We start from the raw sequence: 13725 nt of genomic DNA, 5'->3' as shown, positions 1-13725 counted from the left end.
CCAATCCTGCTATCACCAAAGTCGATGGCAAAATGTCCACTGACTTCACTGGAAGCAGCATTGGATTTAGACCCTTACATTGTGACAGCTGGATTTGGTGCACTGGGAAAACCCCCTTAGATCAGAAGGGTGCATTCTCCTTCCATCACATGCAGCCAGGAGACTTGGCCCTGGTAAAGCCAAGCCAAAATAGCTCCTTTCCACTCACTAAAACTTTAGTGCTTTGGACTGAGCACTGGGCATAATATCCACCATGGGGGAAAGCAGCTAAGTCAGTTAGGAACCTATGTTCCATTGGGATCTAGATACTTTGGAAATTTTTATCCGGTTTCTTCCAGAGGCAATAAAAAAAGTTTTATGTTCCACCTGAAAAAAAAAGAACAAGTTAAAAAGGCAACAATCCCGGCTTCCAGAGACAAGCTTGCATTCCTTTGAGATCCACTAACTGACAAAAAATGACAAGCCTGTGTTGAAAATAAAAGTAAATTAGACATGGAGTTTGCAGTGGTGTCAGCATTAGCGGATATCAATGGAATGCTCCCAAAAGTAAACAAACAGGAGCAGAATCATCACTGTGACGTAATCAGAAGCATGTGAGCAAATCACTGGGTATTTCAGGAGGAAGCCCATGTCACCAGCTAGTACCAGGCAATCATACTGTAAACATCAAATTTGCAGGACTTTGCTGCTGCCTATTGTCAGGTTTTCCATAGTAACCCCCACACACCACTCTTTTGATAAAAATCCCAGAGCCAGCTGCTCCAACGTACCAGGGATTAAAGAGAATTATGTCTATTTCAGGAAAATTAGAGGGACCACTGGAGTAGCTTGAAAGTGACCAGGCCAGGCTGATGGGTCAATATCTGAATCCTACTAGAAGCAGGTATTTAGGTTGTGTGGAAGAATGAGGGGTGAAGAGAGTGTGACATCGGGGTCCTATTGGTGGTTCACTGTTCTGTGTTAGCAACTCTTGCTAGGACTGATACACTCACTGCACCTAACACACTGTTGTCATGATATATACTCAAAGTGGCATGTAATACCTCACTGGAAAACTAATAATTCACTGATTATTAATATTACTTCGTGACGTATGTATGGGGTGTGTACGAGGAATTATGGATATGGGCTAGAATTATGTTCTTAAAATGTATTTGGCAAGAAATGCATAAGCCCAGTCTGCCCTAGACAAAGAGATGTGTGTTTGGTAGTCTAACCAGCCTGGTCATCAAGCAGAGATAATGAAAGTACATTTTACATAAAAGGTAAACAAAGCCATCAACCTAACAAAAAGGTCTGTTTTCCATAGAAAATTTGGAGTTTTAACTGAAAAAATGAAAATCCAAGACTTTTCAGCCAAAACTTGCCATTTTTGGCCAAAAAATTTCAGTTTTCAGTCACCGTTTTCCCACTTTTTCCATGAAAAGACAAAATTTTCCTGTGGAAAAGAAATTCATTTTCAAGTCAGCCCTACAAACTACCTATTGCCTGTTGAGTATCTTTGTTTTCTGAACAGGGTATCTCAGGCATGCAATTCATCTTCCTCCCACCAGCTTGGCTGAGAGTTGAAACCAGGCCTGATTTTCATGGTTTGATCCTTCCTTACCCTGTATACTCACAATTTAGAAAGGGCTGAGCAGGACTTGTGGTGCTGGGGACCCCAACCCCATGATAGTGGGAGTGCTAATGTGCAGCCACCACCTACACCTGGCTAGTACAAGGCCCACAGCCTAAAAAGTAGACAGCATTGCTAAGCACCTATGTGCAGGGTCAGAATCCAACCTAAGCCCATGTATCCTCAGACATGTCCATTCTCCACCCACTCCCTGCCTCCTTTAACCATGAACTCTTAAGGGAGCATCTCCCCAAGGCTAACTGTTCCTCACTGTAACCTAAGTCACCCTCACCCATTGCCTCTGCTCATATGTACACAAAGGGACAGCTGCCTTCTCATTCCGCAGCAGGTGCCTGTCTCAATATCGCCAAATAAAAATGGTTTGAAAAATCAATTAAAGGGCATTTGAACAGGCCCAGATCGAATGACGACACAATGTCTGTGGAATTCCAGAGTACTAGAATTTAGGGGCTAACCCAACAGATCCTCCTATGCTCTGAAGGAACCGCTAGAGTTCTGGCTCGAGCCCAAATCACCTATGGAAGTTTCATTTCCAACGAATCGCAAAATTAAAACATCACATCAGAAAAATTAAATGATTATTGCCTGGTCCGCTGAGCTGTAATAGATCCCCCTGCTTCCTTTTTTATTATTATTTTGTCCAGAGGAACAAAGCTGTTGGTACATGGATTAAATGTTCTCTTTTCCTTTCTCTCCCTAATGCTTGCAACCTATGTTGTGTGTATGCCAGATATATGGATTCGTAAGAGATCTGACCTTTGTCCACCCCGATGCTAAGACTGTTGAATGGAGCTCACTGTTTGCTGGTATGCACACCTGTGAGAAGGTGTGGGAGGCGGGGGACCAGAGCTTTGGTTTTTAATGTCAGAAATCCCTTTGCTGATCTGAATAACCGTAGCAATCTGTGAACACCTTTGTTTTTCTTCTCCTTTGGCTGCATTTTCTTTTCCATTTCATTGTTTGTTTTTGCTTGCCTGGTCACACGTGTTGTGAATAGCCGCTCAAACCCACTGAATATGTGAGTGTGTGTGTGTCTCTCTCTTAAGCTATGACAGGTGCAATAAAAGACCTTTTTTCCCCCCTAATGAGTGAGATTTGAGTGGGTCACATTTGTCAGAAACAGCCTCTAAATCTGCACAAGTCAAATTTGTGTCCATGCACATCAGGTGGTTGTGGCTTTGTACCATCTACATGGCAGGCACAGCTTGGTGTTTGGTTAAGATTGCTTTAAAAATATGACCCAAAATATCTTCTTGAAATAGACATTGCAAAATCTTTCATCCTCAGAGCAGAGATGCTTTTAAAAGCTACCTTCAAACTCTCTTTCTAAATAACAAGGGCTTGGCAGGTCTGGTGAGTATGGCTGTGGGAAAGAGCAGTTTTCAGGTATCTAAAAGGGTGTCATCAGGAGGAGGGAGAAAACTTGTTCACCTTAGCCTCTAATGATAGAACAAGAAGCAATGGGCTTAAACTGCAGCAAGGGAGATTTAGGTTGGACATTACGAAAAAGTTCCTAACTGTCAGGGTAGTTAAACATTGGAATAAATTGCCTAGGGAGGTTGTGGAATCTCCATCTCCGGAGATATTTAAGAGTAGGTTAGATAAATGTCTATCAGGGATGGTCTAGGCAGTATTTGGTCCTGCCATGAGGGCAGGGGACTGGACTCGATGACCTCTCGAGGTCCCTTCCAGTCCTAGAGTCTATGAATCTATGAATAAGGTGAGGTGGAGAAAAAGGAGTGAGGGGGTGAAAGAAGAGGCATTTTTGTGGTTTGGCCTTTGAGAGGATAGAGTGGGAATAGGCTAACAACAGAAACAGCTATGGAGATAGACAGGAAGGGAAGGGCTAGGGGGAACAGTCTGTTCAGTATCCCAGACATCACCTCAGGCACTCCTTCTCTGCGTACCTTTGCATGCTTTCCTATGGGTGATCGGCTTGGTCATGTCCCGGTAGTAGCCCTCTTTGCAGTAGTGGCAATGACGGCCCGCCGTGTTGTGCCGGCAGTTAAGGCAGACCCCTCCGCTCTTGCGGCCTGAAAGCTTGTAAAGCTCCATGTTAAAGCGGCATCTCCGGGCATGAAGGTTGCAGTTACAAGCTGTGGGAAAAGAGACAAAAAGCAGAAAAGTTGCCACTTGTGGTACATGAGTCTCATGAACGAATGCAGAGGTATATCCCAGCCCCTTGATTCCTACTGGCTGACTCAACCCCTGATCATGGGGAAACTGGATCTCAGTATGCCATGGGCCAAACGTAGGCTACTGGCCATTACCACAGAGGCTAAGGAGGAGGAGGAAGCTGGACATTAGCAAGTCAATCTGGTTTCTATGAACAAGAATCAATCTGAAACTCCCTACAAATATGCAAAGGGACCAGATTTTTCTTTCAGACACTGGTGAAAACAAGTCAGTGATGTTGCTCCAGACTTACACAGCCTAGATTGTAAGCCCCTTGGGGCTGGGAATGATGTTAACCATATGTTTATACAGCAGCTTGAACAATGGGACCCAGCCTGGTTGGCCCTCAATGCAACATTCATGTTAAATTTAAAAAGATGGTAATTTGTTACATTCATAATCTTGCTCTTGCACCTGAGACTGGGAGTGGAAGTGACAAAATACCACGGGAAGGGCTGCTTTCCCAGCCTTAAGGGTAGCAGGCCACTGAAGAAACCAGCTCCTGAGGGTAAGTCTACCCTGCAATTAAAATCCCAAGGCTGGTTGGTGCCAGCTGACTCAGGCTTCTGGGGCTCAGGCTACGGGGCTGTTTAACTGCAGCGTAGGTGTTTGGGACGAGCTGTGACTCTCTCACCTTGCAGGATCCTAGATTCTGGGCTCCAGAACAACCCTGAACATTTGCACCGCAATTAAATAGCCCCTTAGCTCAAGCCTGACTCAGCTGGCATGGGCCAGCTACAGGTTTATAACTGCAGTGTAGACATAACCTGAGAGATTTAAACTGAGTATTAGAGACTCCTGGGGCATGGAGAGTTTGGGGAAGCACATCAACTTCGGAGGGATTATCTCAGCCTTCTGAGGTTACACCCTCATGATGGGATAACAGCGCAGGAAGTGGATCCCCTTGGCCCTCCCCTCTTATAGTCAGTCAGATGGGCCAGAAGGTAGAGCCTGGATCAAAACGTGCTTTAATTTTGGATGCAGATTTGAGCTTTGGGAGTGAGGCCCCTGTCTAGTTAAAATGGTGGTGCCTGCCTTTGATAGGCTTCTGCCACTTTCAGTCAGAAACGTTTGTGACTGTCAGCTTCACTGGAGTAACATTAGAGAGCCATGCGAACTGTTATCATCTACCCTCTGATTTCCTCTTGAAGCGGCACTGCATTAACTAATGTTAAATAGAGAACATCCTGCAGCCGGACAGACATCTCCTGAGCCCGTGGAGTCCGGTTCACCAGTATGTAATTGTTCAGCACATGCCTCCCCTCTCCGCAGTCTCTATCCCACTTTTAAAGCGTCGGAGGCAAACTCTCCTTTCCCACCACACACACTTGCTGTACAGTTAGGAGATGCTCAGTTTCTGTGAATTCTAAGGATCTGAAATAGTTCTATCAAATCTTCCCCTTTAATATTTCTAGAAAGGTTTGGATTCTGTAGCCTCACCATTTACTGTGTGTCTAGATCACAACATTACAATGCAACCTCCTGCTCCTTCACACCAGCTGTTCTCAGCCTGCTGCAGGGATTGGGTCAACCTGACATTGCTAGTTAAATACTAAGCAGTCCTCTCTGTTGACAGTTACGCCATGATTGAACCTGCCAGGAGATGCCAGATCTTTCTGCCATATGCAACCTAATGACAACATGGTGGCTATTTTTAACAACGGCCAGTACAAAAGGAAACTAATAAGAGAACATCAAAAGCTCAGCCCCTCCCCTGCCATTCCCCAGAGCTGTCAAGCGGCAGTTGCAAGAACTGTGTGCTTTGCAGAGTATTTTATAGCTTGTTTTTCTTTTCCCTTTGCTTTCATTTGCCCTACAGCGTTGAAGAATGCAGCAAAGCAATGCAAACCCACATCTGGGCCTCTCCGTTCTGCAAAGGGAAGGTGTCAGAGCTCTCTGCTCGTCACCTTCCTTTAGAACAGAGACATCTTAATCCCATTCCTTCCTGTTTACCTCATGCTCCTTGCCCAAGACAAAGACTTGCGGTATTTGCTTAATTATCAAATTTCAGCCTAAAAAATTACAGTGCGGCTTCATTTTATTTTTTCTGAGCAGTCACTGTTCTACTCCTGATTTGCAACCAACCTATCCCTACTGGGGAGCAAAATACCCTCTCTACCTAGAACAGCAGGGCAGAAAAGGCTTTCTGTGTTTTTGTTCTGTATTTTGTTTCATTCTCTGATGCTGTGAGGCCTGCTGGGGCTTGAACTAGCCCCCTCCAATCCCAAAGCAGCAGCTCTGCCCCATGAAATAAAAAACTTTCTTAACACTAGGAGCAGCACTGAGATTATCTTTCAGGATATTCTCAGCCACTGGAATCCATTAACACCAACCAGCTATGAGACTTCAACCCAAATACTCTGACTATCTCCTTAGCCGGGCTCACCTGCTAAAAGGAGTGCTATATCTGCCCTGCTAGGAACACAGCAACCTGTTGGTGTGGGGGGATTTCTGCTGGTAGGGTTTTGCCTGCACAACAGATACATTCACAAGTAGCGCAAGTGCAACTAACGAGACTGTCATCTAGGACAAAAATAGGATCCATGCATTCAGCACGTTCTAGATTTTTTTGTCTTGCAATTTTTTTCTTTATACAGCTGAAACTAGAGTAAGAGGACTTGGCGGGGGGGCAGTGTTACACTTTTTTGAGGGGAAAGCACTGAAGTGTTTCCAAGCCCCAGGCCCACTCCCCTGTGCTCTGCCATACCCAGCCTTTCAGGCCCATCATAACCCCCTCTCCTAATGCAGGGGCAGGTGAATCTCCGCTATCCCTGAAAAGTAAACTTTCTAGCCCTTTTCCCTGCAAAGGACCTTGGAAGCAGAAACCAACAGTGGAGGCTGAAAGAAGCAAGCAGCTCAGGCTGTTCATCAGCAGCAGGAGACTAAGGGGCTTAATGGTTCGCGTGGCACATACACACTCACTGCTGATAGAACAATTGGAGGTACCTAAAAGAACCCCTGGAGGGGACTCCATAGCCTGTAGGGAGGAACTGTTGCTGCTGGGAGCCAGTTCTGCATTTTAGTTTCCTCTCTCTCACAGCTCTCTCTCATGAGCACCATTCTACAAACCCCGCTCACTTCCGTCTGCCTGGCCTCAGCCTTACCTTCGATGAAAGCACCTTGGTGCCAGCCAGCCTACCCTTCCCAGGAGATTCCCCTCCCCCGCCCACACACTGCTCACACTATTGTTAGCTCCCTCAACACACCAAATGGTCCCCTCCTTCCACCCACACACCAATAGCTTCCACAAGCTTTGTTTCTGGTTCTCTCACCCTCTCCGCCTACTTTATCTCCTCCCCTTCTCTTCTTGCTTCCCTCCTCTGCCTGTTCAAACTGCCAAAGGATCTTCACTCCCCACAGCTCCATTTCTTGTACACAATAGACCCCTGCACTTAGAGCAAACTTCTGCATTGTTTGGGGTGGGGGGGAAGTTTGCACCAGGATACACATCTCCATCTATGTCCAGCTCAGATACAAAATGTGGGAACAAAGAACCTTCTTCCCTCCCCCACCCACCACCCTTCCTTTCTGAGCCCAGAGAAGAGGGGGAACCATGAACGATAATGTTTCATTTTCCTGCCTCCTTATCCTTGCTGTGGAATGATCTCTATGGAGTGTCAGGCAGTGCCAGCTTTTTGTTGGGCCTGCAGCTCCATAATCGTCATCCTATTGCATACTGCTGCACACGCGCGCGCACACACACACACACACACACACATTATTCCTTCCCCTTCCAATGCACCTGTTTGCAGAAACCATGGCCTGTTAATCAGTCCATCCATTGGAATTGCGGCTAATACGGGCTCTAGTTTCATGACAAGACCGGATTTATTAGAAACTATTGTCTTCCATCCTATTCCTGAATGCCCAGTCACTGAATACTCTGGCACTATGTTCAACTGGCCATCGGCCAGGACTAACTGGCAATTACAGTAGTTAGCCTGCTGTGCTTTATGATGCCTGTTGAGAAAGGTTTGATCTGACCGAAAAATAGCCATGCCATTTCCCTCTTACAATAGCATGCAGGGAGGGTGGAATAATGGTGGCACATTGAATAAATATAAATGTGAAGGAACTGATGCCTAGATGGGCCTTTTGCAAGAGCCATGTTGGGGTACGTGGCTACACCAGAGCAGTCCCCTGGCACATCACTAAAAGCATGGTTCGTCTTGAAGTGTAGATGAGACTGGATCCTGCTTCAGCCTTGAAGGATTTGAAGATGGTTGGCTCCAATCTATACCTTGCTCATGAGCTATTTCAGGGAGTTTGTAATATCAGAACTGGGTCTCCCAATGCTAGTTTATACATCATATATTTTCATAAATTTTATATCCAAAAGGAACCATGAGATCATCAGGCTACAACACAGGCTAGAGAATTTCACTGTTTCCCCTGTGTTGAGCCCAATAACTTGTGTGTGACTAAAGCATATTTTCCTGAAAGGCATCCGGTCGGCATGTGAAGACATCAGGAGGTGGAGAATCCACCACTTTCCTTAGGAGTTTGTTCCAATGGTTAATCACCCTTTTGTATCTTATTTTTTCATTTGTCTTTGCCTAGCTTTAACCTCCAGCCATTGGTTCTTATTATACCTTTCTGTGTTAGATTAGAGAGCTCTTTATTACTTGCTCTTTTCTCTGTGAAGGTATTTGTACAAAGTAATCAAGTCACCTCTCAATCTTCCTTTTCATGAGCTGTGACCTAACAGGCTACCCAAACTTTCTCATGTTATCTCCCAGCCTACATAATTTCTTCCTTTTGTCAACAGGAATAATAATAATTGTCAATATAGTCAGCAAATGCCTAGCAGACACCCAAACCTACAGGTTAAGTACAGAACAAAAGAACATTGTCATTTGCTGAGATCTCTAGAATGCCATTGGGAGTCTCACTGGACAGCGATACTTGCAGCGACTGTCTCCAGCATTGCCTGGGACCTGAATTACCCTATGATGGCTAATTTTATTTGCAAACATGCAAATATTTCCATCATGCTCCTCTGGAAAGGGCCTTTACCTGGAGAACCAGGCTCAAGTGTAAACTAGTTAGTACCAACTAAATACAGATAGTACAAAAAACAGAGAAAGCCAAACCTCAGAAGAGTCAGAGGTTTGGTTTAGGGCTGGTTGAAAAATTTCAAATGAAACATTACTGAAAAATGACTTTTTGTCAAAAGTTTCCACAGCACAAGATAAGTTTTGGTGGACTTTTCCATCAGGAAAACTGAAATGTTTCATTTTGGGTCAGATTAATATTAATCTCTGTATTTACATGAGCTGCCGCAGTGCCTCATGGGAGTTGTAGTTCCAGTCCTTCATGCATCCATTTGCTCCTAAGGGCCCAGCTTCCCAGGGAGATGGCATCCCTCATGGTGCACCACAGCCTCTCCATTTTTCAATCAGCACTACTTTAGCTAAGCTTCCAAAAGTCTGGTGGTTCATCAAAGCCAGCTGGGCTTGCAAAATTCAGCTGGGAATCTCCAGTTCAGTCAGGAACACAGAACTGCCTGTGACATAGTGGAAGAAAACCCCTTTTTAAAGCTTTTTTGAACCTTGCATAAAGTTCAAATTGTGTTGTAGGTGGAGAGTCAGGCTGTGGTTTTAGATGAAAGTTTGGGTCAGATTTTATTTTATCTGACTAAGTTCTACCATCCCTTGGAAGAACACACATAAATAGGCAGTGCATTGGCTAATGTCGGGTGGCCTGGTCCCCGAGGAAAGGGGGATCTGGGAAAGTTTCTTTGGTTCCCACAGACTAGCTAGTCCCATCCGGCACATATGGTTTCATTTGGTGTATCAGTTTGAGGTTTTAGGTGCAGAAAGACATAAAGCCAGAAGTTGAAACGCAGAGGTCCTGAAACTCAAGCAGGCCAAAGCCAGCAGGCTTTGCACTGCACTTACCCTCCCCAGACTGGCAGAAGCTGGGTGCTTTCACTTTGCACTGACACCCCCCTTCTCTTGCTCTCTGGGCCAGCAAGGCCTGAGTGTGCAGTGGAGGCAGCCTGCCCACTCAGTAGCAAGCTTGCCACCTTCATAAGGGCAAGCTCATTGTGCTGCAACATTGCCTCTTCACCTCGTGATGCAAACAAAGGTGCACTGGTCTGTCCCGGGTGCTGTTAGCCCTCCCTGTGCAGGGACCCCACCCTGGAGGAATTGAGAGCCTTCTCAAAGCAGGCAAGAACCCAGCAATGACCTCCTCAGTTGACATCTCCATAGGTCTGCCAGTGACACCAGCCTCACCCAGCCCTTGTAACCGAAGTAAACTCCCTGTAACTCAGTGCTTTGGGGAATGGGGCTGGGATGTGTGGCAACACCCTCACCCCTGGTGCAGACATTACAAGGGAGTTCAGAAAGTCATCCCTTTGTGGAAGATCCCTCACTATATCACACTGAAATAATGATCAACAGCAACCAGCAATCTATTCCTACTTGCTGTGCTGGCTGATGTGCCTCCGCCTAGCAGAGCGGTTACACAGGCCACAGGGATAAGCCAGAGCTATCCCCACTGCTGGATATTTGTCATCAATCACAGACTCTCGCAGCCTAAACCGAATGTAAATGCTTCCTGGGACAATTTATTTGCATATGCTTCACATATGAGTAAGGGAGAGGAGATGAAATAGATTTGGTTTGCCTGAGATAAGCCACTATGGGGAAAAATACACCAGCATATTGTGGCTATGAAAGGGAGACCTGCTGGCAGCGTGGACAGTCAGAGTGCAAGAGTGCAGTAAAGTCTGCGTGATAGAATGGAGAGTCATTACATAATAAACAGCTACGCTTTGGCAGAGTCCACGAAATCTTCGCTATGAACACGGGCTGCAGAATAAAGGAAGAATGGGCACTGTTTATGGACAAATAATGACTCATTAATGTCAAGTCACAACGGAATTTCCCATTACTGCATTGTCTGAGGCTGTGCCAGAGAAATTTGGAGTGCTTATCACCCTAGCATGCCCTCATCACACCACGCTGAGGGTAAGTCTACAGGGCAATCGGGAGGCATGACTGCAGCCTGTGCAGACAGACCCGAGCTAGCTCAGATGTTAGGCATGTTGCTTAATGCATGACTAGAAATAAATTAGTGCATAGAGTGATTGGATTAGCAGCTGACAAGTTGTGCTCACTCAAGCTGTAGCTTGAACCCCTTGAAGAGCCATCCAAAGCACCACCACACTTGAGTAAAGGGATTCTGTGTGGGGACGGGGACTCAAGTTTGGCCAGGGGCAACACTCACATTATAACTCGAGTTAACTCTGCAGCGCAGCCAAGCCCACAGATCATAATAACAGTAACAAACAGGCACATTTCTGGGGCTCAGTGTTGCCCCATCTGGAACACAGAGACTAGTACTTACAGGAGCTGGGTAACTAACTCAAAGCAGTCTGCAAAACAGCCACTGCAATGAAAAGTGAAATTTGCTTCCTCTCTGCTTGCTCTCCTTACAAGACTGTTTTCCAAACAGCTTAGCTTACTGGCAGGGAGTTCAGAAAAACAGTGAGGCTTGGTCTATACTTGAAAGTCACATCAGCATAATTACCTTGGCTAGGAGTGTGAAATGACACACCGCTGACTGATATAGCTATGCCAACAAGATCCCCAGTGTAGACGCAGCTATGTCAATGGAAGAGGGCTTCTGTTGACATAACTAACTGTCCTTTGGGGAGGTGGTGTTCCCAGACCAACAGAAAAGTCCCTTTGATCTGTATAAGCTGCGTCTACACTACGGGACTAATACGCAGGAAGGGCCTCCGTAGTGCAGACATACTCAGAATTTTAAAGCAAATATTAGAGAACATTCACAGAGCTTTGGAGCAGGAAGTATTCACCCTCCAAAATCTGATTGGAAGTGTTCCCCACATCCAATCTGAGGATAAGAACAAATCAATGACAACTGGGTGCCAGTCACCACCAACCACCACAGTTCAATATTTTGATAGCAAGAACTCCCAACAGACAATCTGTCAAAAATCTACAGGCCAAGGACTATTCGCTGCAATTACCTGGCAGATCATTTGAACAACAAACGGTTAGAGAAAAGCCTAACCTGCTTGTGAGCAATTTGCAAAGAGAGAAAAGGACAAACCTCATCAAATCTATTACTCTGAGGGTAATTTTCTCAGCTCTAATATTTACCACCTTTGTAAAGAGTTGCAAGATCATAGAATCAGGGGGGAGGGATAGCTCAGTGGTTTGTGCATTGGCCTGCTACACCCAGGGTTGTGAGTGGACTAGATGATCTCCTGAGGTCCCTTCCAACCCTGATATTCTATGATTCTAAGATTAGGGTTGGAAGAGACCTCAGGAGGTCATCTAGTCCAATCTCCTGCTCAAAGCGGGACCCACATCAACTAAATCATCCCAGCCAGGGCTTTGTCAAGCTGGCCCTTAAAAACCCCTAAGGATGGAGGTTTTTGATACCACAACACACCTTTGGAAGCTGACCAATAATCACTGCAAACATAGAAAAACCATTCCATTTCAATCATTCCAGCATCCTGAGTGGCACACGAACCAGGCTGGATAATAAAAGAAACACTTGAAACACTGCCTATAATGGGAATCTGTGGTTTGAAAAATGTAGGTTAACTTTAAAAAAATACATCATTTCTGCACAGCTTAGTTCCAGACAGGACTGGAGTGCTAATATCAAGAGAGATTCCCAGTCTGTCCACATAGTATTTCTGACCTGGCAGGAAGCACCAAGAATCTCACGAGAAAGCTTGTTCCTGTGAGACTTACAGCCCCACTCTGCAGACCCAAAGTGTTCAGATAAAAATCCAAACTGAACTTTTCAGGTCTGCCTATCACCAGCTGACAGGTGGCAAGTAGCTCTTTCAAGTCAATGGGATTCTAAGGTGTCATATATTCCTAACTTGTATTCTATGAGACACTTCCAATCATACAGAATGGCTCCTGTGGTTCATTATATTAAATATCAAATAATAACAATATCTACTTCCAATTACAGTGGATCAGAGTCCTCAAGACCTTACCCTTTGGATCCCATGCATTGTACTGAAATATTACTGGATTCACTGACAACAACTCAAAGCCATTTTCTGCACAGAGAAAAACAGTCTGCAAAGCAGCTATCTGCCCTTTGGAAGTTGCTAGCCCATTTGCATCACATCAAGATTTTGATTGTTATTACCAATGTCTATGTTTGTTTCTTGTCAAGATTCTCTTTTTCTTTAGCTGGGTTTCTTGCTGCATTGCCTCCACAGCTCACATGTCTTTGTAGAGGTTTGCAGACCAGGCCTAAACAGGCCTAGACTCAACCTGAATTATTTCTGATGAAAGGAATGAACAATGTATTTCAATCCAAGTGATGATACTAAAGCAACACTGGTGTTTTATTTTTAGCACCCTGCACAAATCAAAGATGTGTGATTCTTGAAACGATTTGAAAAGCATTGTTTATATCCAGTAGCTCAGACTTCAAGCCTAAGGCAAGAGTAAATGCAAGGGTTATCAGAGAAAGTACACAGCCGTTGGCCCCTCAACTTCCGGCTCAAGCTAAACTCTTAGGTGTTTGTTAAGTGTTTATTTAGAGTCCAATTGGAATCCACTTGGGAGCAATTTGTCCACTTAAAAACTGCTTGCCCCTGTAGTTACACTCTTATCTGGTGCAGATCTCAGCAGCAGCCTTCCCATAGCCACAGGGAGGAAAACAGTGTTTTGGAGTGGTCGAACCTTCTTCAGCTAACTGCTTCCTACAAACATTATTTGCTATTATTACCGGGCACTTATGTAGTGTTGCAAATTTGCATGATGCTTTACAGGAAACAGAGGAAGCCAAGTTCCCAGCCCCAAAGAGTTTGCAATGTTACTCAACACCTAACATTTTTGCACTAGTGTCTTTGAGCTGCTCCGATAAGATTTTAAGGAATGAGCCTAAGCCAGGTCTGGGTT

General features: G+C 45.1%; 1 protein-coding gene across 1 annotated transcript in view; it reads right to left on the bottom strand.

Annotated features, from left to right (window-relative positions):
* Positions 1-13725, bottom strand: part of NTN1 (netrin 1) — a 214924-nt gene that overhangs the window by 106243 nt on the left and 94956 nt on the right. The window contains exon 3 of the mRNA XM_050919332.1: positions 3544-3732. Coding sequence (XP_050775289.1) covers positions 3544-3732 — 189 coding nt within the window. The remainder of the gene's footprint in view (positions 1-3543; positions 3733-13725) is intronic.

This window comes from Gopherus flavomarginatus, chromosome 12, assembly GCF_025201925.1.
Source record: "Gopherus flavomarginatus isolate rGopFla2 chromosome 12, rGopFla2.mat.asm, whole genome shotgun sequence".
NCBI classification, from domain to species: domain Eukaryota; kingdom Metazoa; phylum Chordata; order Testudines; family Testudinidae; genus Gopherus; species Gopherus flavomarginatus.
Note: the sequence above shows the minus strand (reverse complement) of the source record. Positions and strands in the feature narration are given on the sequence as shown.